This window comes from Osmerus mordax, chromosome 8, assembly GCF_038355195.1.
Source record: "Osmerus mordax isolate fOsmMor3 chromosome 8, fOsmMor3.pri, whole genome shotgun sequence".
NCBI classification, from domain to species: Eukaryota; Metazoa; Chordata; class Actinopteri; order Osmeriformes; family Osmeridae; genus Osmerus; species Osmerus mordax.
In genome coordinates, this window is record NC_090057.1 from 10,870,823 (window position 1) to 10,898,531 (window position 27,709).

The 27,709-nt window shown below is 50.4% G+C and overlaps 1 protein-coding gene across 8 annotated transcripts; it reads right to left on the reverse strand.

The window, feature by feature from the left end:
• map7b (microtubule-associated protein 7b) lies at nucleotides 1-23,741 on the reverse strand. Of its 8 annotated transcripts, none has more exons than XM_067241081.1 (19): nucleotides 23,691-23,741; nucleotides 12,800-13,021; nucleotides 12,517-12,591; nucleotides 11,145-11,308; nucleotides 10,204-10,321; nucleotides 8,970-9,083; nucleotides 8,517-8,612; nucleotides 7,121-7,237; nucleotides 5,465-5,592; nucleotides 4,782-4,921; nucleotides 4,348-4,583; nucleotides 4,052-4,202; nucleotides 3,771-3,942; nucleotides 3,482-3,586; nucleotides 3,338-3,388; nucleotides 3,202-3,235; nucleotides 2,874-3,015; nucleotides 2,507-2,679; nucleotides 1-2,080 (listed from the first exon to the last, which is right to left on the reverse strand). In XM_067241081.1, the coding sequence occupies exons 1-19, from the start codon at nucleotides 23,734-23,736 to the stop codon at nucleotides 2,070-2,072; spliced, it is 2,295 nt and encodes a 764-aa protein (XP_067097182.1). In that variant the 5' UTR covers nucleotides 23,737-23,741; the 3' UTR covers nucleotides 1-2,069. The 8 variants fall into 8 exon arrangements, with proteins under 8 accessions (XP_067097182.1, XP_067097181.1, XP_067097180.1 ...); XM_067241080.1 differs by having other exon boundaries at nucleotides 5,465-5,610; XM_067241079.1 differs by having other exon boundaries at nucleotides 5,465-5,634.
• Nucleotides 23,742-27,709: the final 3,968 nt, after the last annotated feature.

Here is a 27,709-nt window from a genome sequence, read left to right on the forward strand (position 1 = left end):
GACAAAATTTGAATTCTTTATTGACATGCTATACAGGTGGAACCACTGGGAAATGTATTGTTTGACAATGTGTCCCTGGTTAGAAGAACTGTTAAATCCATCAAAGACAAATGAAGGTTCCTGTCTTAACCTTTCTAGTGGAACCGCTGTGTTTTAGGTTCTTGGTACAGGGCAGAACCCATCTTAGTGTCAGCCCCCTATCCGTGTCAGGATAGGGCTGTTAGTTTTCAAAGCTTTGTAGTCTTATTAAAATATACACTTTGTCCTTATACACATATCTATGTATTTATAACATTTTCCATTTAACCAGATATGTTTATGCTAATATTGCCCTGATTACAGCACTAAGGCTGAAAGGCTCTCCATTCTTGTTCCATGTTGTGGACAAAAATGTACGTTTACTGTCGGCCACGTGACCATGGATGGATCATTGAAGTCCATTCCATGTCTGGTCCGGCTGAAGTCGAGAGGGTTCCGACCAGCACTGGAACCTTTTAAGTGCAAAGCTTTGAGAACCAAGTGATGGAGAGTACAGCAGCTACAGACGAGGCCGGAGATGAAAGCACGCACGCCCTTGTGTCCTCTCTGGGTGGAACCTAGGATCTGTTTAGAACTTCAATCTCTTCATAGAATAGTCGTCGAGGGGTCGATCACACGGTGCACAAAGTCCATCTGCATCCCAACTCCCTTTCACAACACTCTTCATGATGAGCACAGGCCCATGACATGACGGATGTCCAATCGTCCAATCACAGATCCCGATCAAGAGTCGGCCTCACCGTCTATTCTATCTGACCAATCATATAGAAGAGACAGAAGCCAATTAAGAATAGGTCTGTGTGTGTGTGCGTCAAACTCATGTAGGGAATACATATCTGCCTGGTAACATTGCCTGGCTGTATGTGGGATGTAGTCGACCTCTGTGTCATGTGATCGCCCCCTCTGATCTGATAAGGCAAAGGAACATTTGTAGCAGCATTAACTCCACTAAACCCTTGTTTCCAAACATCCAGGGTCTGTACTTGGATCAGGCCATTTTAGAATTTGTGTAGATTTTAACTGGTCAATGAATAATTCGATACACATCACGGATCGCTCTCCTTCCTGCTTTTTGTTCCAAAGGTAGAACGTCGCCCAATGGAAGACAGTTTGAAAATCGCCAAGGTCATCTAAGCCTGCTGATTGGTCAGATCACATCTGTGAGCATCAACAACAGGGGTGTCATTCAAAATAGTATTCAATCAATCTCACAAAGAAATGTTGGCGTAAAGAAGGGAAGACCAGTCTCAGATCTTAAAGCTAAGTCCGACAAATGAAACAAAAAAAGTATGGGGGGGGGGGGGGGGGGTAGAATGAAATTACATTTCATATTTATAGCAATAATTATAAAACTAAACAAGGTCCTCAGTAGTGTACACACTATTCTTAGTTTACAGAAAGACGAAAAATAAGGAATATTTTCTTTTGTTTAACTTAAATGATACATCAAACCTCTCCCCACGACCCCTCCCCGTCTAAGTTGGGTCACGCCTCCAACTCTACCTCTACAGCAACAAGGAATTCTTCAAGTATAAGATTAGAGGACTTTACAGCTGATCTCAATGTACAGGTATGGTTAGTACCCAGCAGTGGAAACCCCCCTGTGACAGTCTCACAATGGTACGGACCGCCACTGGATCCTGGGGTTTCAGGACATTCCTTTCAAGAGGAAGGGGGGGCGGGGGACTGAAAGAGCCACTGGGGCACACACAGCACGCCATTGGTGTTAAGAGAGAGAGAGATGGTCTGGTTACCACTGTAGGACAACAACTTGGAAAAGCGTGTCTGAAATGTCTGGAGAGTTCTTTGGAGGTGACGGGCTTTGGGATGTTTTGTGTGGAGTCCAGCAAGAGATATTCTCCCTGTGTGGGCGTTCATCTTCCTTCAGTTCTGCTCGTTCTCCTCAGTCTGGGCCTACCTTCTTGCTCCACCTCTCTCTCTCTGCTCCCTCATCGCTCTCTTCCCTCCTCCGTCTCTCGCTCCCCTCGCCTGACCTCAGCTCTCCACCATTCTCTCCTTGTCCAGGGCAGTCAGATCACATCTGGGCATCCAGGAAGAATCATAAAACAACAGAACAGATGAGTCTGTGTACTGTACACATGTCTTTATACTGTCAATCCTAGATGCTCAACTTTAATTATATAATAGAATATCACACGTACCAACGAAGCCTTTAAACCATAATACTGTCTATGATCTGTATATTTTTATACTGTAAACCTGTCTCTCTGCCTTGATACTGTAAACCTGTCTCTCTGCCTTGATACTGTAAACCTGTCTGTCTGCCTTGATACTGTAAACCTGTCTCTCTGCCTTGATACTGTAAACCTGTCTCTCTGCCTTGATACTGTAAACCTGTCTCTCTGCCTTGATACTGTAAACCTGTCTCTCTGCCTTGATACTGTAAACCTGTCTGTCTGCCTTGATACTGTAAACCTGCCAGTAAGCCTTTAGACAGATGCCTGACCTGCTCTCTGTTGGGTTGATACATCGTCGACTCCACTCAGAGGCTTCAGGAGACCGTTCTCATGGAAGGCTATAACGGGACCACGCTGGACCTCCTCCTCCTCCCCTTCATCAGGAGGTGAGAGGCTGGGGTCAGGAGGGAGCTCAATCACCTCCTCAAACTGTCCGTTCTCCCTGGAGCGGAGGGAGAGAGAGAGAAAGAGAGGGAGGGAGGGAGGGAGAAAAAGAGATAGGGAGAGGGGGAGAGAGAGGCTTAAGGAGGAGGAGAGAACGTGGGAGATGCAGAGGGTGGATGAGTCCCAGTTGGTTGTTCTGCTAACATCCAGATCACGGTCCTCTCTCTCCCCCGTGTCTCCCTGCAGTCTCACCTGCTGTCTCCAGAGGTCAGCACTGGCACGCTGCCAGGCGAGGGGGAAGGCTGGGAGGAGCTGTGGCCGTTCCGGTCACCGTGCCCTGGTCCGGCCACGCCCCCCACCGCCACCGAGGGAGCCGGGGAGTCAGGCGTCGATGCTGGAGGCACGCAAATAACTTTATTGTTCAGCAAAGAACTTTATTGTTCAGGATATAACTTTATTGTTCAGGAAATAACTTTATTGTTCAGCAAACACCTCTGGCCTCGCCTCAGGCTGCTACACCACAGCTGGTGTCTTACTCCATCTTTTACCCCTATATGTTCAGCATCTAACAGACAATTACCTGTGCTCTCTCCATTCCTGTGTGGGGTGGTCTTCTAGTGAGGGAGGAAGAGACAGAACAAGACTTTAACAATGTAAATGACCAGTGTAGTGATATGTGTGTGCATGTGTTTGTATGTGTGTGTGTGTGTGTGTACCTTCTCTGCCGGGTCTGAGCGGCGTGTTCTCTTCATGATCTCCTCCAGGCGCTGTGTGTTGGAGAGAGAGAGGGATGAATTCAGACCAGACAGCGGACCCCCTAAAAGAGAGTGTGTGTGTGTACGTGTGTGTGTGTGTGTTACCTTCTTCCTCTCCAGGCGCTCAGCCTCCTCCTTCTGGAAGTGTTTCTCTCTCTCCTGCCTCAGTCGCTCGGCCTCCTCTCTCTGACGAGTCTCCTCCTCCTCCCTCTGACACACACACACACACACATTCATACACACGCGCGCACACAGAGAAACACACGCCCACAATTTGAGATTTTGAATAACAACAATACTAAGAGCTACACGCTCAAGACGTACACCCCTAAAGTGTGTGTGTGTGTGTGTGTGGGGGGGGGGGTGCGTGAGTGGGCTTCTCAATCACTCGGACCTGTTTCTGATGTCTGTCTGCCTCCTCTTTCTCCTGCTGGGCTCTCTCCTCCTCCTCTCGTCTCTCCTCCTCCTCCCTCCTTTTCTTCTCCTCCTCCGCCTGCCGCTGAGCCCCCTCCTCTCTCCTCGCCCGCTCCTCGGCCTTGCGGCGAGCCATCTCCTCCGTGGCCACTCTGAACACACACACACACACACACAGGTGTGGCAGACAGACAGAGACATACAGACGAGTAGATGGACAGAGGGGCGTTCGGACAGACAGGAGCCAGAAGCGCAGCTCACCTCTGGGCTTCCTCCTGCAGCCTGCGCTCCTCCTCCTCTCTCTCCCTCTGCTCGCGGGCCTGCCTCCGCTTCTCCGCCAGGATCCGGGTGGCCTCCTCCGCGTCCGTGGTCCCTGCGGAGGGCTTGTGGGCCGGAGGGCTGCCCACACACTCTACAGGGGACACACACACACAAAACGACCCTTGACATTTCACGCGTATAGCCGATTTCCACTTTCTCCTGAGACGTTGAGGTGAGGCGCTGTACAGAGTTTACTGTCAGGCTCCCCCACAGCTGCTAGCGCCACGCTAACTCACCGCCGGCTGCAGAGTCGGCGCCGGCTTTGTTCTGGCCCAGGGTGGGTGGCCGGGGCTGGGCAAGGCCATGGCCGGGAGGAGGGGGGCTCTGGAGCTCCTGCCCGCCCCCCTCAGAAGCAGGCGGGTCCTGGGGGCTGTCTGGGGTGGCCCTGGGGCGCAGGTTCCCCGGGTCCTCTCCGCCTGGAGACTTGAGCTGTTTGGGAGTAGGGGGGCGCCCCGACGACTTCTGGGGGGGTCTGGAGAGAGAGAGGAAGGAAGGAAGGAGAGGGTGACGGACAAGCATGTATATATGATTGACAGGTGGGCGGGGGTAGTGTCAATAACTGTTGCTGATGTTTATTGACCAACTCCACTGACAGTCCTCTTGGTAATAGCGGACTACAACATGGGACTCTAAAAATGTCCGCATGCCATTGTAGTCCTCTTTTTCCTACCTGCCAGGTGAGGGCGCTGTGACCTTGCTCGGCAGGTTTCCCGGCGACTGGGATCTCTTTTTAAGGGGCAAGCTCAGAGTGGGAGCCAATGGGAGGGAGAGGTTGCTCCAGGACTTCCTGACAAAGTCGAAATCCTTCTTCTGTCAACCAGAGAGAGAGAGACAGAGAGAGAAAGAGAGTGTACAGGGGCAGTTAAAGAGAGGGAGAAGTGGGCCGAGATAGAGGGAGGAGAGGAGGGGAGGGGAGGTGTCAGAGAGAGATCGCGGAACAGCCACAGATAGCCAATAACAACAAGTCACTTCCTCTCCACCAAAACATCCACCAAAACAGAATGGCATTAGAGTAAACCCATTATTTGGGGGTATATACTGTGTGTAGGAGATACAGGACAGGGGTGGGTTTGGCTCTGTAAGTCCTTAATGACATAATCTGTCTCTCTTATACACACACACACGCACACGCAGACAGATGGGACGCCAGTGTGTGTTTTTCACACTGACAAACACACACTGACATATTGTGTCTGACTGCTATGGATTTCAGCTCTCCCACACACACGCACTCTCCACACACACACAGCCCACCTCTCTGCTCTCTACACATCCACCACCAAACACTTCCTCAACACACGAGCGTCACACGACATCAGGGGGGGGGGGGGGGGGGGTCGGTGGGCGACTCACCCCGGCGGCGGGGGCTCCGGTGGTCCTGCGGCGGACCGGGGCGTCCTTGGGGAGGCCGCGCTCTTGGCTCCGGCACAGCGGCAGGGGCTGGAGGGGCTGGGCCTGGATGGCCCTGAAGGACATGGAGCCTGTGGGGTGGCAGGAGGCTGAGCGAGGACAAACAGGCAGGGCTACAGTGACACGGTCAGGACCCCACCAGGGGGGGGGGGCGGGGGGGGGGGGGGCGGGGGGGGGGGGGGCAGGGGAATCAACATGGACGGACGGGCGGTGGGGGGGGGGTGTTTTTGGTTTTGTGTAGGTGTGATGGATAGGGTCGAGGGGAAAGGATGGAGGGAGGAAAGGAGGAGGCGATGAGGAGGAGAGGCGAGGAGAGGCGAGGAGAGGCGTGGAGAGGCGCGGAGAGGCGTGGCGGGCCGAGAAGGAGGGAAGGAGAGAGAGAAAGAGAGAGAGAGAAACAGAACGATTGTTAGGAGCTTTGGTGTCAAATTCCAGCCAGTCAGGACACTGCAGCCATCACTGGACTTACAATACGGACGATCAATATGGTAGATATATTATACCTGGATTTGGAGTTAAACTGAGTCAAGCTAACAGTGTACACTCATAATAAAGTAGTCCACTAGATAACATTGTGAGTATGATATACTAAATATACTTCTAGAATCTCCAAATTATTCTATTAACATTTAAGTGGGACATTGAATGGGGTGTCACTGTTAAGTGGTCCCCCCCTACAACAAGGTCCAGTGATGGATGGTTCCTACTTCTCAGACATGATCAGGATTATCGACCTCGGACTCATCATATCAATCACCAAGAGCAAGGCCCACACCAAAGAAAGAGTGACAGAGTTAGAGGCAGGAACACTTAGAATGCGACACAGCAAACCCAAAACCACAAGAAAGACGAGAGACTCCACACCCAGTAGTGCGTGTGAGAGAGTTTCTGCAGTTGTTTGTGTGTGTGTACGCGTGTTAAAACAGAGACTAGGTGCATAAGGACAGAATACGAATGAACCGCAATGTTACAGAGAGACAGAAACTCTCCCACTGCTAATTGGCTTCGTTGCCAGACGACAATTCAGTCAAATGTTGGGCACCCAATCTACCTCAGAGACACTGTTAAACAGCACAGAGAACACAGAGGAGAGACAAGAGAGGAGAGACAAGCAGAAAGGAACCATCTGAAAACACCGCAGCTTCAATGTGGCACCACACACACACACAGTTGCTGTAGTAACAGTGAGACAGGGCAGGGTGCCAATGGGGGAAACCTCTCTGAAAGAGTGGCTAGTTGGAACTGTGTGTGGGGGTGGCTAGTGCCAGCAACAGGCTGGTGAGAGTCTCAGACAGGCTAAAGCTCTGGAGTCTGACCTCGTGTGATTAAGCTCTGAAACGGTCAACAGGCCTCAGTGAGGATGAAACTCTTGTTTGTGTCGGAGTCGGCGAGGTGTGTTTCTGTGGAGTAGTGTGTGTGTGTGTGTAACCTGCTCCTCCAGACTGTCTCAGCGCTGCAGTGACAGGAAGTCATAGCTGTGTGTGTGAGTAAGTGTGTGTGTGTGTGTTACCTGCTCCTCCAGACTGTCTCAGCGCTGCAGTGACAGGAAGTCATAGCTGTGTGTGTGAGTAAGTGTGTGTGAGTGTGTGTGTGTGTTACCTGCGTCTCCAGACAGACTCATGGCGCTGCGACTGCGGGCCAGGTAGGAGTGTGTGGGCTGCTGCAGGCGGTTGACCACTGTGTTCTCCCAGGGGCTCAATGGCATACGACGCTGGCCTGACACCCCAACACACACACACACACAATTAGCATGGATAGACAAAAAGCTGGACAGTGACATTGCACGAACACAGCAAACAAACCCTGTGGATTAACACAGTAACCATGACAACAGAGTGAAGCAGCCGGGAGGTGTGTTAGGACAGTGTTTCCCCACCCCAGCTGTGTGTTAGTGTCGCCTTGCAGTGATGTCATCAGCATGCGCCCCAACACATTCGGGGGAGAAAAGAGGTTCCACATGCGGAGGGAAAGCACAGAGCTCAGAGCACAAACAAACAAACCACCCAACCACCGTTCCCGAAAACAACATGGAGGACAAAAGGGTTGAAGCGAGCTCCCTGCTTGTGCCACCCCCGGTCAGCCGGCCACATACATGCAGGGTGTGGGTAGCCGAAACACCATTCGCCTCGACCCTCATTTCCACGTAACTGATGGGTAAATTGAGTTCTTGGATAGGTTATCAAAGGGTTGAGAGGGCTATGCATGAGCTAGGAAGAAAGTTCATGCAGAACACTCCGTGAGTGGGTCCAGTGCACTTGCTTGCGTCAACACTGTACTGGCTGTGTTACAGGAGTCAGGTTGGAGCATGGCAGATCTCTGATCACACGGAGCGGCCCAAGCCTCTCTGAATGAGAGGCCGAGTCATTTGTAGATCTGCCGCAGCGTCTTGTTCAGAGAGAGCCCTGTCCGACAAGCATGTGCAGTCAGGGTTGAAAACCAAGCTGTTTGGAGCGAGGGAGCTTTGGGGGGCAGATACACCTGGGCTGGAATCTATTTCGAGGGGACGGGTCCTTGTCACGGGGACCTGAGCACCCAGACAGCCTCCCAGGCTGGGGAATAGAACGAGGCCGGACTCCTCTGGATTCATGTGGGTCGCTATGTGTGTTCGATAATGTGTGCATGTGCGTGCAAGCGACTTGTGTCCCTTGGGTGGGTGTGTGTGTGTGTGTGTGTGTGTAGCTGACAGTTGAAGTGACCCTCTTTGCCCTCTGCTCTCCTCTCCTCGTCTGCAGAAAAGGCTGATAAACAGCAGACCGCTTCCAGCAAAACAAAAAGATTATCCTGCCATGGTGGGCTTACTGAAAGGGGTCAGGACTTGGGGGGGGGGGAAACACCCCTCTTCCATACTGTACAGTTATGAGACCTCAGCTCCCCTGACTCCCCCCTGTCCTCAATAGCTTCCAGCCCATGTTGTATTGACACTGCAGCGTGTGTGGGTAGGTGTGTGTGTGTGTGTGTCACACAGGGGGATGTGACCCTTGTCTCCCAGAACCACCTGCGGCTCTGGCGTGGCTGGGCTTGCCCCAGGATGGGCGGGGCTTAGACTGAGGTTTGCTAACGAGGGGGGAAGACGCCGTCCGCTTCCGTAAGGCTGTGGGGCAACGACAAACGGCAAGATGAACTTCATGGGCAGCTTACATCAATGACTCTAAACACAGCATGCACACGACCGCACCACCACCTCGCTACTGCACATGGAATGGGGACAGCGTTCCCGAAAGAGAACCCATTCCATGTACGGACAGTTTACGTCATTACCACTTGATCACAACATCGAACATCACATGAGGAGGCCATGTGCGACCGACTTTACTTGGATGCAAGAAGAAAACGGAAGAAGGAGTCAAAAGGACAGACACAATCGATCACCATGTGCGTCTTTCAGCAGAACATCTATGTGAAGTTTTACTTTGGTTTGACTTCCGTCTGTCTGTGTGTGTGTGTTTACCTCGATGGTCTGGCGAGTGCAGGAGAGTGGCGGAGGAGTAGGAGAGGCGCTTGGTTATGATTGGGTCCGCGTGCTTGGACAGGTTCATGGTCGACACTGACCTCCTGTCAGCATCTACAAACAGACACACAAAGATAAATAAGACCATACACCATTGAAGAGATAGAGAAAGAGAGAGAGAGTGTGTGTTTGGAAGAGAGAGAGTGGGTGAGAGAGAGAGAGAGAGAGAGAGAGAGAGAGAGAGAGAGAGAGAGAGAGAGAGAGAGAGAGAGAGAGAGAGAGAGAGAGAGAGAGAGAGAGAAAGAAAGAAAGAAAGAAAGAGTAATAGTTCTACTCTACAAACTACAAATAGTCAGTTAGGGTTAGTCATGGAAGGACTAGCGTTACATCGCTAGTGGTAAGACATGGCTAGATTTGAGGAGAGTGCACCTGCCCCAAACCAGAGGGTGGGGCGATAGGCATCACACTCTCTGCCGTTAAAGGCTACTGCTAACATTGCCATTCAAACAGGCCTACGTTTGCTAACATGCTAACGCACCAGGCCGGTGTTGACACACAGTACTCTAGCTAGCTTGCTAATGCTAGCTCGCTAACGCTAGCTGAAGGTGTATATTCACATTGGGTGCTCAAGCCGTATCTGCGATAGACACTGAAAGCACCCTGGAGGTGGTGCTCCAGCCCGGCTAGGTCGAGCGGATAGAGGAAAGCCGACTCAACAAAACCTGGACCGTGAGGGGGAGAAAAAAAAACAACGAGAGATAGAGAGAAAGAGAGAGAGGGGGGGGAGGGGGTGGAGAGAGCCAGATCAGGGTATGAGTCAGCATACAGTAGCAGGATGCGGCTGACCATTCGAACACACGACGCACGCACACACACAAGACTAGAAAGAGAAGGCTAAAAGAAAATCTGTTAAACCCATCATTGGCACTTTAGCAAGGCAGGAAGCCAAGAACAACATCTAAACAGAAAAGTGTGTATGTGTTTCCCCCCAGGTATGTTGGTGTGTGTGTTTACCCCAGGTGCGTGTATGTGTGTGTGTTTCCCCTCAGGTATGTTGGTGTGTGTGTTTACCCCAGGTATGTTGGTGTGTGTGTTTACCCCAGGTGCGTGTATGTGTGTGTGTTTCCCCTCAGGTATGTTGGTGTGTGTGTTTACCCCAGGTGTGTGGGTGTTTCCCCCCAGGCATGTGTGTGTGTTTCCCCTCAGGTATGTTGGTGTGTGTGTGTGTGTTTACCCCCAGGTGTGCTGGGTGTGTTAGCTTGCAGCGGCCCGCCCCAGGACCAGCGGTTGGGCTTCTGCTTGGCTCTCTGGCTCCTCTCTATGGTGCGGCGCATCACTGCCTCGTGGCGGGCCTGCAAAAACACACAACAACAACATCCATATCACAACTACACATTAACAACAGGGACATTTGCCTAGGTCTGGGGGACAGTCTGTTTGTGTTCATTCAATTCAAAATCAGCCGTTAGGAGACAACACACACCCTGTCAGATCATCACTTCAAAAGACAGTTATCAGTAATGTCAACACGCTGAAGTTAAGTCATGTACACACAGATTATGCCTGGTACTGGAACTAATCTCCAAAGAAATTCATTATCGATTATTCTTCAGAATCCCAGACTATACACCTACACTATGTCAGGAAATCACAAGGTCTTCATTCTGATTGTCATGAGAAGACTTTCCTAGACTTCATTGTACATATACACGTTTAAAATATCAAAATGAATTCCAGGTGTTTTCTTTGTTATCAGCAGGCAGGTATTCCTGTTTATGTGTGTAATGAATGACCGCCCAGCACCAAAAAGCCAGCAGGTTAACACACTCTCAGGTCCAAACTCCAAGCAGGTGTTAGGAATGTTGCGGTGTTGTTGTTTGGATTGAATAGTACTCACTAATCTGATCCATCTATCATACTACTGCAGGGCTGCCAACTCTCACGCATGCGACCGTGAGACACACGCATTTGATTGGTTTCACTCGCTCACACGCCACCCCCCCGTTTTCTCACGCTGAAGCGCCAACCCAGTCAGCCAAATGCCTGAAAGATGAGCTACCTGTTGAGCCACTCGTGATCGACTAGTTATGCTTTCAGAGACGGTGAGGGGGTTCAAGAGGGGGGTTCTGTCTGTGGAATTGCGTGTGTGCGTGTGTGTGTGTGCGTGCGCCCCACCTTCTCCTGCTCTAGTGTCTGTCGTCTCTTCTCCTCCACAGCCGTGCGTCTCCTCTCCTCCTTCCCCCTCTGCTCTTCCAGCCTCCTCCTCCTCTCCTCCAGGTGTTTCTCATAGTACTGTCTGGCCCGCTCCTCCCTCTCCTGCCACTGGGACTCCCGCAAAGCTGGACACGCACACACACACACACGCATACGCATACACACACAAACGCACACCTTTACATTAACACTTCATGCCCCCATCCAATTACCCCAGACAAACACATGTGACTGAGTCAATCTAAAACAAAAGGACATTCATTAACTGTGTAAAAATCCTGATAGTTAGAGGCAGACTGGATGTGTGTGTACTCTGTCTGTCTGTCTGTCTGTCTCTCTCTCTCTGTCTCTCTCTCTGTCTGTCTCTCTCTCTGTCTCTCTCTCTGTCTCTCTCTCTGTCTCTCTCTCTGTCTCTCTCTCTGTCTCTCTCTCTGTCTGTCTCTCTCTCTGTCTCTCTCTCTCTGTCTCTCTCTCTCTCTGTCTCTCTCTCTGTCTCTCTCTCTGTCTCTCTCTCTGTCTCTCTCTCTGTCTCTCTCTCTGTCTCTCTCTCTGTCTCTCTCTCTGTCTCTCTCTCTCTCTCAGCTGTGGGTCATGTGACTCAGCTTTAGCTCTCACACAAATCCCTCCACTAGAGGTAGAAACACTAATGGGAATATAACGCACCACGCACACACAAACACACACACGGACACACACACGCACACTCAATCCGCAGCTAACTTCATCCCTAAATCTCCTTCATGATTGTCCCAAGTTTGGGAACACACATACACCCCTCTTCTCCTACCCCTGACCTCTTATGCAACCTGGGCACCATGGCAACAGGGGCTCTGACTGTTTATATAACGGCCAGGGGCACAGACTCTTCACCACGGCAACATGCCACATTCACTTAGTCATGCAACAGGAGAGAGAGACAGAGAGGGGGGAAAGAGACAGAGGGAGGGAGGGAGTGTAAGGGGGGACTGCAACTCATACTAGCATCTGTATAAAGGGAGCTGTTTAAGTCTAACGATACCCCCTTTCCACCAAGGCAAACCTAGTTCTGGTTCTGGGTTGTTGCTAGTGCCGGTTCACAGTTGGTTCAACTTGTGAACTTTCTAAGAGCTGAGAGCCATGTCATGATGTCACTGTATGTCAGCGCTGGCTCTGAACCAGCATCACTGCCTTGGTGGAACGGGGAATGACTACTCATACAAGCACGGGTAGACAGATGGAGAGAGCGGGAGTGAGTGAGTGAGAGACAGAGGGACAAAGAGAGTCAGGGAGTGAGTCAGAGACAGAGAGACAGAGAGAGAGGCAGAGAGAGGGAGGTCTTGTGAAGGATACACACCGATCTGTTTCTCCCTCTCTTCGCGGCGTTCCCGTGCCAGCCTCTGCCTCTCGTCGATCTTGTGGACCGACGGCTCTGCAGCGCAAAACCAACTTTCAAGAGAACCATACACACTCGACTTCACAGTCTGATGTCAGCTAAACAGTCGCAGTAGGAGCATGACCCATTTGTAATACAACATGACAATTCAAAATGGCCGACTGGGTCCGGATTGGTCCACAGACGACCTGAGAAGACTTGCATTGTCACTGATGGCTGATGGTGTCTTGTAGTCATGTTGTACCTGGTCTGGAGGCAGCATTGTTGCTGGGGCTGGTGGTGGTCAGAGTGGGGCTGGTGGTGGTCAGAGTGGGGCTGGTGGTCAGGGTGGGGGTGGGGGTCAGGGTGGGGGTGGGGGTGGTGCTGAAGGAGGGGCTGTGGCCCGGCCCGGACCCTGAGGAGCTGGGCCGACTCAACGGCGACACGGCTGCTCTGCCCTCCTCCGATTTGGGCAGCGTGTCCGAGCCTGAGGGAGAGGGGGAGAGAAGGAAGGAGGGTGGGAAGGAGAGAGAGAGAGAGAGAGAGGGAGGTGGGGAGGGTGGGAAGGAGAGAGAGAGAGGGAGGTAGAGAGGGTGGGAAGGAGAGAGAGGGAGAAAGAGGGAGGGAGAGAGGGTGGGAAGGAGAGAGAGGGAGAAAGAGAGAGAGAGAGAGAGAGAGAGAGAGAGAGAGAGAGAGAGAGAGAGAGAGAGAGAGAGAGAGAGAGAGAGAGAGAGAGAGAGAGAGAGAGAGAGAGAGAGAGAGAGAGAGAGAGGGAGGGATGATAGTGAAATAAAGAGAGGGAAAGAGGAGAGACATCAATATCACAAGATCAGAGGTGCCTTCAACGAGAGCAAGTCGTTGTTGAAAGGGTTCGTCATAGTCCGGTCTGAGTACAATTCAAAATCGTTTTTTATGGAGCACAGCAGGGGGGAAGGGGCTGAACACTCCTCTGATGGGGTCTTAATGGTCTGTGGACCAAGAATGCACCATAAACCCAACCGGCGTCCAAACAGCCCTTTATCCTCACACACTAAACACACACACCCCTCTCTCTGGTCCTGATTGCTTCATAAATCCCTCCATGGACTCCAGGTGGTAACCTGTGTGCTGTAGAAAGGACAGGCGGTAAAGTCCACACACCAGGCCCCCCCACACACACACACCACTGACTTCACACACTGGTCGGGTCACTGGCTCAGGTCTCTTACCCTGTAAACGTGTTTGATGTGCCCATGACGTCGAGAAGGGAACAGAAGGCACCTTGTTTGTGCATCTGTTGAGTTCATGTGGCGGTCATTTAAATCGGCTTTCTTTGGAGGCGTGTGGTTTTTGTTATGTATGTACAAAAAATAACCCCATCAGACAACTTGTTCTGCTCTGTAAGTCGTCAGATTGACTGGGCCAGAGTGATGTGTCATTTGTTTACAATGCTTATGTTAATGAGCTGTCAGATGGCTGGGAAAGCCAGCAATGCAACCATCGGAAACTTTATTGACATAGTGTTCCAAAACAGCCCACTCCATGCTCGGGGTGTTTGTCTCTTTAGACACAGATCAATAGTCATTTACAACACCCTAAAACATAGACGTATACACACACATGCATGCACACACACACACACACACAAACTTGGACTTTACCCAAACATCTACATGTGTGATGAGTGACTGAGATAGAAAGTGAGCAGGGCTGAGAGGGTGTGTGTCTGTCTGTGTGTGTGTGTGTGTGTGACATGACAACACCAAAACAGCAGCCTTCTCAGGCTGCTCTCTCCCCTCCCACAGCATCGATTGATGAACGACCCAATCACAACAGAGCGGTGACTCAGCACCCCCCCCCCCCCCCCACACACACACACACACACACACACACACTCCCCCCTGCTTGGTCTGGAAAAGGGACTGGCAGTGGACCATGAGGCTGTTTTTTCCCCCAGGCATGCTGCCGACAGCTCTGGTTACCACACAGAACATCCAAGATGGCCGCCAGGCTGCTCGGAGCCAGAGACCCAGAGATCCAGTCTTGAGGCACCACAGGGACAAGGCTGTCCCAGAAAACAGAGCCGAAATAAACCTCCGTGACCCAGTTTGGGCTCAGAAACCCAGATAGATTTGACTCCCTGAACCAGTCAGGGGGAGATACCACTGTCAATGTCCCTCTCCTTTCTTAATAGTATTCACATGGTGTTGATGGCTCCGCTGGTTAACCGAACCCAGTGTCAGGTTCTTTATGGACCTTCCATCCTCCACCATTAAAAAAATTAAATTGTTGGTTTACCTGATCTTGACAACACTAAGGGTTAGGGTTACACCAACACCAACCATAATAAGTTACTCCCCCCCGTCCCAGGTTGGTTATCATCCTGGTCCATACAGAAAACAATGGGCCCCTCTAGCTCCCTTTCAGCCACGCTAGCTGGGTGACATCATACATCCAGAAGTATTGTATGTCAGAAGCTATTCTATAGTCTCTTTTGTGTGTCTACTGTACTGACTGTCCTGATTGTCTCTCTGTTGTACCTGCTTATGCAACAGATACTGTCACACTGGTGAGGCTGGGCTAGGCTAGGCTAGGCTAGGCTAGAATCATTTGGGCAGGGCTAGGCGGGGATAGACAACAGTGCTAGGTTGGACTGGGCCTACATAAGCACAATTCTACAAAGGGTTATTTAACTGAACACATAAACACAGCTTGACATGCACACACATACATGCAGAACAAGTCCTTCTCAAGATAAGTTAGTCCTCCCCCACAGAGATGCCTAGCAACCAGACAGTGATTATGCTCGTAGTCTGTGATTGTGTCTGTGTGTGAGTGTGTGTGCGTATGAGGGGAGGGGGACTACTTAATGAAGAATAGATTGATAGATTACATCAATAAAGATCTATGAGGACTGGCTCTCTTGGAAAGGCTAACATTGGCATGAGAAATGACCGCACCTTCACAGAGCGACAGGGAAGGCTACCAGCATCGAAACATCTGAAACTCTCTGTCTCACACACACACCAAGCACACACCAAGCACACACACCGTATCTGCCTGATTTTACGGTGCAGTCGGTTGATACACACATCTGTAGTGTAGTGTTGGATCATTCAGTGTTATGGCTGACCAGAGGATATGCTGCTAAACCCTCCTTAACCCAGTTTGGCACAAATAGCTACGTCAAAGGCTTACATTTGCTAATGTTCTGACAATTGCAGAAATGTCCCCTTCCTTTGAAGAGAATGTTCTGTCCAGCAGAGGAGAGGATATTAAAACCTGTCAAGTTATAAACACCCTCCACCCCTAATACACCCTCCCGACTCTGGCTTCGGAGCTGTGGTTTCCGAGCTAGGCTGAAGTCACCCGGGGTAGAGTAGTCACCCGGGGTCACAGGTCACATTGTGGCGAGGAAAGGATATGGAGATACAGGTCATAGCTTTGGTACGCGAACACAGGTCTGAACCCAAGACTTTCTCTGACACGTACTGGGAACGTGTCAAAATGACAGATGCACACACAGAGAATGGTCTGACTGCCATTTTGACAAGACTAAGCTAAATGACCATCTTCTCAGATCAACAAAAAAAAATGGGGTCATTTGGGGATAATACTTTCTGGATGTTTCTGCCTTCCTCCTGTCGACCCCTCTGTCCTTGTGTGCTCTACGGGGGGAGGGGGGGGGAGGAGCAGCCATATGTATTCAGAGTCCCAGGTCCAACTCGACCCCCTCCCCCTCACGCTGCAGGGGTGAGAGGTCCAAGGTCCCGACCCTGAGCTTGAGCACATTCACCGCGCCTCTCCTTGGTCCTACACACGCTCTCGCTCGCTCGCTCTCTCTCTGGTTCTCTCCCTCTCCTTCCCTGCTCCACCAGTAATCCTGAGGGCTTTCAAATCGCTTCACATGCTTCAAAAGGCTCTTCCCTGTGCCAGCCCCCCACCTATCGGCCCAGCTAGAACAGCCAGACCCCCAAAAGGAGCTTAGACCCCCTTCAGACCCCATCTGTCACAAACAGAGCCTGGGAGAGGCAGGCAACTTTCCCTCCTCGCTGGTGTGACAGATCTGTGACAGATCTGTGTGTTCTGCTCGAACCTGCACTGCTGGCCTGCTGTGTATGGAAGAGTTTACCCTTCACTGCCTCGAGCCCTCAGACCTGCCCCCTACTTCACCCAGACCTGCCCCCTACTTCACCCAGACCTGCCCCCTACTTCACCCAGACCTGCCCCCTACTTCACCCAGACCTGCCCCCTACTTCACCCAGACCTGCCCCCTACTTCACCCAGACCTGCCCCCTACTTCACCCAGACCTGCCCCCTACTTCACCCAGACCTGCACCCCTCACCCAGAAATACCCCCCCCCCCCCCCTCTCACCCAGAACTGCCAAAAAGACAAAATGCAAGTCTGGATAATGCTGCAGATGTTAGCTGGTAGGAGGTAAAGGAGAAGGGAGGATAGTTGTTTTGGTTACCTGGAGTCTGGCTCATCATTCCAGGGGGGCCAGCCCCGGGATGGGACCCCCCCTGCCCTGGCTACACGTCCGCCTTCCCCCCCCACTGAGATGGGCGCTTCAAAAGGAGCCCTCCCTCTGTCCGACTACATCCCAGGGAGGAGTACCCAGATCCCGAATCCAGCCAGCAGGAAGGAAGTCAGGACAGAAACAAAAGGAAAAATCCAGAGCCACCGAAAACAAGTGACTTCTCAAATCGGCTGCATCCAGTGCAAAAGGTAGGACACCAAGAAGAGGCAACCGAGAAATATATGGAGGGTGTCACTGTTGTTGTCTGGAACCGACTCTGCGTGCTTGCCAAGCTGTGGCCCCACTCCAAGAACACACACCCCCTTCCTATGTGCGAGAGACTGTTTAATCTCACCCTCCCTCTGGTGAGTGTGTGTGTGTGTCCTGCCCCCTCCACTCCCTCCGTTGCTGGTCAGATTAAATGGTCAGTGATTAGTGCTCTGCTCTCCCAGGGCTGGGGGTTGGAGGGGTGTGCCTCCGCGCCCTGAGAGGATTAGCCGCCGCTAATGCTAAGCTAACGCTAAGCTCCAGCCGGCTGGGGATAGAGGCCAAGGTAAAGGCCCTTCTCAGCCCCTTGACAGGCACTCTGGTCTGGGCACAAGCCCGGGTAGAGTGGGTAATCCACGCTGGAGGAAAGGCTCATTTGTCTTAATGCTCAATTCCCATGATGAGAGAAATTAAGTTAATGGAGAATGCAACAGTATGGTGAAGTAATGTGGATCTGCATTTCTGTGTCAAGTATGAAAATATACCATTATAGATTATTGAGACACGATACTGTCTGGTGTTCACTTTTCTTGTTGTAAATATAAAGCTGTAGACCCAAAATATGTGATGAATGTTTTTATGTCATGACAGTCATCATCATCCCTATCATAAAGACCTTGCAGGAAAAAAGAGGTATCTTAACTCGGTCTCTCTCTCCGGTCTCTCTCTCTCTCCACCTGTATTATTCATGTCTAAAGTGCTCCGCTCATTACAGCAGGATCCCCAGAGTGCTCCACCGAGCATGAGAAGCATCCAGGACTTCCTACCAGCCCCAGCCCCCATCTAACCCCAGCCCCAGCCCCAGCCCCAGTCTAACCCCAGCCCCAGCCCCAGCCCCCGTCTAACCCCAGCCCCAGCCCCAGCCCCAGCCCCAGTCTAACCCCAGCCCCAGTCTAACCCCAGCCCCAGCCCCAGCCCCCGTCTAACCCCAGCCCCAGCCCCCGTCTAACCCCAGCCTCAGCCCCAGCCCCCGTCTAACCCCAGCCCCAGCCCCCGTCTAACCCCAGCCCCAGTCCCCGTCTAACCCCAGTCCCAGCCCCAGCCCCCGTCTAACCTCTGCCCCAGCCCCAGCCCCAGCCCCCGTCTAACCTCTGCCCCAGCCCCAGCCCCCGTCTAACCTCTGCCCCAGCCCCAGCACCAGCCCCCGTCTAACCTCTGCCCCAGCCCCAGCCCCAGCCCCCGTCTAACCTCTGCCCCAGCCCCAGCACCAGCCCCCGTCTAACCTCTGCCCCAGCCCCCATCTAACCTCAGCCCCAGCACACAAGTGGAGGCTTCCTTCTAACCTCTGCCCCAGCCTCTGCCCCAACCCTAGCCTCAGTCCCAGCCTCAGTTTCCAACTTCCTTCCACACGAGTGAAGCGACCAGAGGGAGCTGGCAGATCCCATGTGGGATGGCTCATGTGAACACGCACGGCATGAGCAGCAGAGAGCAGAGAGACCAGAGCAAACGGCCAACTGTCCGCTGCAACGACTGTACAATGTTATCTTACCAAGGGCAGGACTATGTGCAAACACAAGGACGTCACACTCCCTCCCTCTCTCTCTCTCACACACACACACGCACACACACACACACACGCACACACAAACATGCATGCATACAGGCAGGCACACACAGGACGGGTTGCGGAGCTGCCATTGAGAATAACCCTTGCACGTGCAAGTACATTGTCTCTTGGCACTGCGGAGTGACTACATAGCTGTTCTTCTACTGCTGCCCCTGCCATCTCTTGCACAGTCAGCTGATTTCAGCACACACACACACACACAGGTGACCTGCTGCCATTCAGAAGCATGCAGGCCTGCTACGCTGTCAGACATCTGTCTTCATAGTGGGAGGGGCTAACAGGTCACTCCCGAAGAGCAAACAAGAGGAGGGGCACAAACACACACACACAATGATGCAGCAGAAAGAAAGAGAGAGGTGAGCTACGGAAGTAGTACCGCATTCATCAGCAACCAACCAGACAGGATTGGGAGGTCAGTTCGTCAGCCTACAGAGAAATGTTGTAGTAACCCTGTATCCGTCAACACATCCACATACCACACATACACATACACACACACACACACTCCACCCGAAGGAAAGAGAGGCGCCAGTCATCACTAGCCTGTTGTTTGGTAGCAGTCAGCCTTCTGTGAGGTCACTGTAGCTCAATGTTCTGTCATACGCCAGTGTTGTGACTGACAGAGAATGGGAGAGTAGAGAAATGTCTCTACTTCGACGATGCATCTCCCATGCTCTCTCTCTCTCTCTACGATCCCCCCTTCTCCTCTTAGAATACAACTAGTCTCCCTACACACAGATACAGTGACACACAGAAATACACAGACTCACACAGACAAACTGTGTTGAAGCTCTCTGCCCCATGTGACAGACACACACACACACAAATCCCTGGCTCTCCTAAGCACCTGCCTGGTAGATAACGTGATGACTGGCTGACTGGCAACTTGCAGACTGTACGGCGTCCGTGTTCGACCACTCCAGCAAAAAAACGGAATAATTCTAGAAATAACGGCATCGTTCCTCAACAAAACACCTTAGTGTGTACCCACAACCTCTCTCTAAACCTCTGCCCCCTTCTGCCCCCTCCATAGGCCCCCTCTGCCCCCATTCGACCACATTACTTCCCCCTCCATCTCCGTCAGTACCTGACTTCTTCTTCCTCCTGCGGGCGTCCCTTCGTCTCTGTCCCTCCTCTTCCTCAGAGATGGTGAAGAGGGTCGGGATGGCCGAGCGGCTGTCCCCCTTCCTCAGCGTCTCCTTGCGCCCGCGCCCCTCCTCCTCCTCCCCCCGCCTCACCTTTCAGGCGGCCCCGCGGGCATCCTTAACGGCTTGCTTAGCACGCTAGCACCACGCCCCCCAACCTGTAACCCACCCCGCGAAGGGGGGGGGGGGGGCGGGGGTGGGACAAGGGGAGGGCTCCCCTTCTGCCTCCAAGTCCGGTGTGGCGGTGAGGGGTGAGTGGGGCAGTCAGCACCTGTCTTGCCCCCCCCCCCTCCCCAGTGCCAGCAGTGTCCCAGCTAGCGGCTAACGCTAACACAGAGTGGCTGTGGAGGGCACCTCGACAGTCTGCTAGGATCCACACGGCAGAGAGAAAGAGAGAGACGGACACCAGAGGGGAGGAGAGAGAAGCGAACGTCCAGGAGCGTCCAGACGAGGGAGAGGAGAGTGATGGACGGAGGACAGGGCGGAGGGGACCACACAGCGAGACAGACGGAGAGAAAGAGAAAAGGGGGGGGGGAAGAGGAGGACAGCGGTTCACTGTGCCCACATTCACCCAGTAACAGCCTGCGACGGCAGTGTCAGGAGAGAGAGAGTGACCGAGGGAGAGAGAGAGAGAGAGAGAGAGGAGAGAGAGAGAGAGAGAGAGAGAGAGAGAGAGAGAGAGAGAGAGAGCGGGAGAGAATGAGAGAGAGGGTTAAATAAGGAAAGAGGGTGAAAAGAAGTCGTAGTAAGAGATCTTAGCGTCCAGCCAGGCTTAGCAGACAGAACTTAATCCACAGGACTAGATACGAAGAGATGAACAGAACTCCTCTTTCCGCTCTGAACTCCTCAGATTCCCTTCAGGCGATGCTGCTGTCCAGACAGCCATCTCTCTCTAGGTCTGCTTGACACACACACACACACAGGACCGAACCGATGGTGAGGCTGCTGAAATATTAAGTGCGGCTCAACCGAGGGGGAAGGTGAGCCGGTTCCGGTAAATGGTTTCCGTGACGACGACAGCACGCAGAGGAGCACACGGGGGGAAAAAAAGTGATAGTCGGAGAGGGAGGGATAAATGTGATGGCAGGATGATTAAAAGGAGAGAGAGAGGAGAAAGGAGGATGGGGGGGGGTTACAAGCTTTACATGTATTATTCCGTCTTGTGTGTGCACAAAGCCCCCCAGTGCACCAACCTGACTTACTTCAATATTGCGTTCATGCAGCCAACAGTGAGGATAGTTTGTTTGCCGTCTTGTACGTACTGTATATGCCATTCCTTAATTCCATTTAAAGGGCCAGTGGCTCATTTGCATTTCCTCTTTGTACGTGGGGTCTTTCTCTCATTGGCTACTTGAAGTAGTCTTTAGGAAAGGGCTCTGCTACAGGGTAGAGGGCATTAAACCAGACCTATGGACATGGTACAGACTACTGAGTGGACATGCAGAAGTGTGCGCGCGCAGCGCACACACACACACACACACACACAGCTGCTGATGCTGCTTTCGTGCTGCCGCAACACGGTCACCTGAGAGAGTGACTGAGGGACAGGAAGAGGTAGAGAGAGGGAGAGCTGGAAATAGAGAGAGATAGAAAGGGAGAGGGAGAGCTAGAAAGAGAGAGGGAGAGCTAGAAAGAGAGAGGGAGAGCTAGAAAGACCGAGGGAGAGCTAGAAAGAGACAGGGAGAGCTGGAAAGAGACAGGGAGACATAGAAAGAGAGGGAGAGCTAGAGAGAGGGAGAGCTAGAAAGAGAGAGGGACAGCTAGAGAGAGGGGAGAGCTAGAGAGAGAGAGAGAGCTAGAGAGAGGGAGGGAGAGCTAGAGAGAGGGAGAGCTAGAAAGAGAGAGGGAGAGCTAGAAAGAGAGGGAGAGATATAGTGGGAGGATACTTATGGAGATATTGCTGAGGTCTCAAGTTTGATTTGGCACAAGGACAAGAGTGGCTGAGTTATGGATCAGACCTATTGACATTCTCTCTCTCTCTCTCTCTCTCTCTCTCTCTCTCTCTCTCTCTCTCTCTCTCTCTCTCTCATCTCTCTCTCTCTCTCTCTCTCTCTCTCTCTCTCTCTCTCTCTCTCTCTCTCTCTCTCTCTCTCTCTCTCTCTCTAGTCATTTAGTCATTTAGTCATTTTTTTTTTAGCAGACGCTCTTATCCAGAGCGACTTACAGTAAGTACAGGGACATTCCCCCGAGGCAAGTAGGGTGAAGTGCCTTGCCCAAGGACACAACATCAGTTGGCATGACCGGGAATCGAACTAGCAACCTTCGGATTACTAGCCCGATTCCTCACCGCTCAGCCACCTGACTCCCACCTATAAAAGTACAACAACATACACACCTCTCTGTTTACATGTATCTCCAGTTGCACCAACCTAAACACACAGAGATCAAACAATATGTGCAGCCATGGTGGGTTCCAACATGTTCCGAGATGTTTGACTGCAGCCATGCAGAGCTTATAGGCAATGCACTAGCTGGCAGCCATTTTGGCTCAGAAACAAGTTATAGTTTAGGTCTTTGAATTTTATCATACAAACCTGCCTGTTAACCTTCATAAACTTCCCAACGTCTATTTTTATCAAGACTCTTTGCGTAAGGTGGCCCACTTAGGCTTTACACTGATTGAGGGGTTGTGATGTGTGGGATATGTGATAAGACTGTGTGCAGGTCAGTGTTGTACTGTGACTTGAAAGTTCAAGACATTCTACTGGTGTGTGTGTGTGTGTTTGTGTGTGTGTGCACGCATGTGCACATCATCCTTTCTTTCCTTTTTAAGGATAATCCTAAATGCTTATTGTTGTTGCATATATCTACCCTGCTATGCTATTTGCATATAACACACACACACCTTTAGTTCATAAGGGTTAGCAATCTGATCTTTGTCCCCTGCAGCTCAGGGTAGCACTGTAACCCTACACTTACTCTTTAACCACACACCCTCCCTGCACAGTGGACCATTCACCACTCCTCACAACTAAGATTGCATTCTTTCACACAACCGCGAAACAGCCTTTCAATCATAAAATTAACTGTATTTTACAGTTATACATGTGTATAAAAAAATCGTATTAGATTGAAAATAGGTTATTTACACAGGTGGGTGACAATCTCCGCTAGGCCCATAGTCTGCACAGAAATGATATGGAATATGCAAATCGGCGATTGTTCCAATTCAAACTACAAATGTCATTTTCAATGTTCACTTTTGTTACGGCCACGTCAATACACAAATGTATGTCATTTGGCCTATGTCAAGTGACAGATACGTAACACCTGTCACTATATAATTATTTCCGTCTTTCCTTTCGCATCAGATCATCAGGAATTCACCTGTCAAGCGCTCTGAGAATTCTAGGGAATTGTGTTAGGCGCTGTTCACGCTCAACAGGTAGACTAACAGGCTACCCAGATCTCAAAACACATAATATTTAGGGAAATATAAAGATAAAGAACAGTAAAGCCACAATTAGTTTCATCAACTGGTTCAGAGACTATCAGGTTGATAGTTAATCCCATTCCCGTGACCGGCCAGAGCTGCTTCCAATCGCTTTCATTCCCGTTCAAACTAAAACGCCAGTGTTGAACAAGTGAAGGCTCGTCGTAAATTATGACACCTAATCTTAGTTTACACTTTTAACTCAAAGTTCCTAAAGTAAACTTTGATGTCGAGAAGTGCTCACCTTGGGACTCGGCCGGAGATGCGTCGTTGCCATCCTGGTCCGCCATTTCTCCTGACGTCAGCTGAGAGGGATTAATCGTGCAACCGAGACACGTATGGTAACCGGATTGTAACCGGGTATCGGGAAAATGTCCCCCCTCGCGGACAGGTGGGGGACAACACAAACACACATTCTCTCTCTCTTTATCTTCCTATCTTTCTCTCTTCCTCTCTTTCTGTCTTCCTCCCTCTCTCTCTCTCGTTATTATAGCATTTCTTAGATTGTCAATGTTTTGAAGAGGCTCTTTATTATTGTACAGTAAATACTATGTAAAAAATGTCTAAATGAAACCAAAACTAAGGCTGATGTGTGGATGTCCTGATAGAATAGGATGAGCAGATCAAGTGGTTAAAATAAAGTGTATACTGACATCTACTGGTGTCTTGTGAATGCAGGTTATTGCTGAAAATGGTTGACATTGGTCAACGGATAAATATTGATATTAACCTTATACCTTCACAATGTCTGTAAAATGTTTCTTCTAAAATCAAGCCTTGTTTTGTTAACTATAGAGTCAGCATAGACCATTCAAGTTGTCTACAGAAATACGGTTTTTGGTGTGCATAACATAGGCCTACATAGATTAAATATGTCTCAAAAATGTCTCAAACATAGCAACTAGAAGAGTATTAACATACTTTTAGGTCAAATTCACTACCTGCGTTTTCAATGGAATTGACGGTAAAAACACTTTCCCACCAGCAGAGGGGGATACAATGACATTACTCCAACACTTCTGATTCACAGAACAATTCTTTGTTCATAGGTCCTCTGAATTTGTCTTAACACCTGAACACTTCGATATTCAAATTGTGTGTACCCTAAGTAAATGTGATAAACACTCGTTGCATACACATCTTTGGACTCAACCATTGGAAATATATTAAATAAAGTCTGTGTTTTAAGGTGCGCAGAGTTTGTGTTTGAAGAAAGATGACAGACGTATGCCCATATCTCAGCATTCAGACTTTCAGAAGGAGATTTCTGAAAGAGACAGAACACCAACTGAAATACCACAGTAGTATTTAAATAGGGGATTTTGTATTCATGCATAAATGTCAATCTTAATCTCTATGCAGATCATATGCTGGTATTATTCACTACTGTACAGGCTTACCCCCAGACCCCCGTAGACTGTTCTCTGATTGGAGAGAAGAGAACGGTTGCCTGGGCAACGTGCTGTTTTGGCATTCCCCCTGGAAAGCTGGGTGGAGTCAAGGTGCTGTCTGTCATGACAAGTGGATGCATTAAAGCAGCTGTCTGACTTAGAGGAGCAGACACTTTAAGTCCAGGTACATGAGCAACACAAACATGTCCATTGCACACACATTCACACACATTGTCATTAGTGCTTTAGTCATTATAGACATGGGAGAGAATGGAGGAAAAGATGAAAGAAGGAGAGGAAAGAATAAGAGAGTGGAAGAAACAGGTTGCTTGTGCGCTCTGTCTTCTATGTCTCTCTCCGTCTGTCTCTCGCACACTCTTTCACTTTCTGCTTTGTTCCTCTCCACCTCTTCTCTTGTTTTGGCTTATTCTCTCCATCTATGTCTGTCTGTCTGACTGTCTGACTGTCTGACTGTCTGACCGTCTGTCTGACTCTGTCTGTGTCTGTCTGTCTGTCTGTCTGACTGTGTCTGTCTGTCTGACTGTGTCTGTCTGTCTGACTGTCTGACTGAGTCTATCGGTTGGTATGTTTGCCTGTCTGTCTGTGCTGGATGTGTGTCCATGTTGGGGAGAGTAGTGTGGAGAGGGGGTTTAGGGGTCAGGAGGTATATCAGCAGACCCCCCCTCTGGGCTTCTTATCTGCTCCCCGTGACTCTAATTGGCTCCCAAGAGGATATGGGTTTCTCTGTTGTGGAGCAATGCCTTGAAGTCTCTTCAATAAAACTCACAACACTAGCAGCAAACGCTCGCACACACACACACACACACACACACACACACACACACACACACACATACATGCCCTTGAGGGAAATAAAGAGGCAGATATAAAGATAGGGGATGAGAAGGAGATGTCGATGGGGCTGGAACCTTTCCTCTACTGTAAAATCACTCCCACATTCTGACCGACAGACACACAAGCACAGATCCAGACAGGCACGCACATCACTGCTGAATTGTTTATCAATCCGATACGAGTGATATGGGCTTGACCTCTGTGCTGTTTGGTTTGATATGAATGTGTTCCCAGTCCAATGGGATGTGTGATGTGGCATATTCCCTGAGAGCTGATTCATGCAGAAATGAAGTTCCTGGAGACCACAAATCAAATACATCATGTAGAGGGACAGGAATACAGAGGATGTACAGATGGAGGAAGGAAGTGATTGGTTTTGGTTTGTGTGTGTGTGTGTGTGTATGTGTGTGTGTGTGACATCAGCACAGCGTGGGAGGTTTAGATTAGTTTTCAGATTAAGATGGGGCTTTGGCGGATGGTATTTTTGGAGCAATAATCTGGGTGAAATCCAGGCAAACGTCGTATTTTTATAACGAGAATGTCTGGAAAGAATGTTGTGTCTGTGTGTATGGAACCCCAGCTGTGTCTTTCTAACTGTCATTGAACCTCATTCCAGTACAAAAATAACAGTGAACATAGTGAAGTGTCTTCTTATCACACAGAAACATTACTCAAGATGTTTAACTTCAAGTAAACCTGTTGTCACAATAACTAGCTAGTTCAAACGAAGCCTGTGTCTTGGTTTTCCGTTCAAAGTGCATTTATAAATACTGGTAATGTGTGTATACAGATGTGGATCCATTTCAAATGAATATGCAGGATGGTCTTCTGTCATTGGCCATGATAGATGTCCTTCTATCATTGACAGTGTTGTTGTTTTTGCCACCACGTACAGCAGCAGTGATGTAGTCAGTCTGTTGTTTTCATTCTAATCTTGTTTATCCTGTAAGGGGTGAATCACTGGAGACAGATGGTATTATGGTGCCTCCTCTCACCCCTCTGTGCCTGCAGCCCTCCCCCCGGCACGTCTACATTCAAAGCCCCTTCCTCCTTCCTCTCTTTCTCTCTCTCTGTCTCTCTCACACGTCTGACAGACACACACGAATACATAAGAGCAACCTTTCTGGTCAGGTCATGACCCATCCTGCCATCCTCCCACACACACACCCACACGCAAATACACCATCCCTCACTCACTCACATGTCATCCCCATTGTATTATTTACACTAATCTGTCTAAACTGATATCAAAACGATGCCTTTATACGACAACACGTCAGCTGTGCAGCCGAGTGTCTGGGGCAGCCTGCGGTCTGTCGGCCAATCAGATCCATAGCAGGAAATGCAGGGAGAGCCAATGGCAGTAGTCATTCGCACTTAACACGTGATTGTTATGCGAGGCCCGGCATAAATACATGAAATAAGCAGTTCCAAAGCTCCACAACTAACCCCTCAGCAGTAGTAGTAATAGTAGAGAGCAGGTCGTCCACAGCAGGAGGAGGAAGCGGAACACCGTCTGGAGAGGGAGTGAAGAACGTTGAGTGTGTCCAGCGGAGTGGAAGTAAAGAATTTCCCAGGAGACTTACTGTCGCCACACACACACACGCATGCAGGCAGATTTACTCATGTGTGTCGAGTGGGGTGTTTGTGCTATACGCTGCACGTCTCATTAAGGAGGCTGAGCGGGATGGAAAATACACGTATTTACACCGATATTTTCCAGTTTCAGCAATATTCAAACCATCTTGATATGAAATCAATCTAACCTTGTGATCGTGCACATCTGGGAACACACAATTGACGTTGCGGAAGTGTGTAGAAGTGGTAGTAGTATTCCTCAAGAGTGGCTTGGGAAGGAGCAGAACTGGGTTAATGGGAACACTTTAAATATTCAACATACATACACACACACAGACACACACACACACACACACACAGCTTGAACACAGCATTTTAGTCCTGTTTTTTTTACATTTAGTCTTTTTTTTACACAGCACAGCATCATCTCGCACACGCT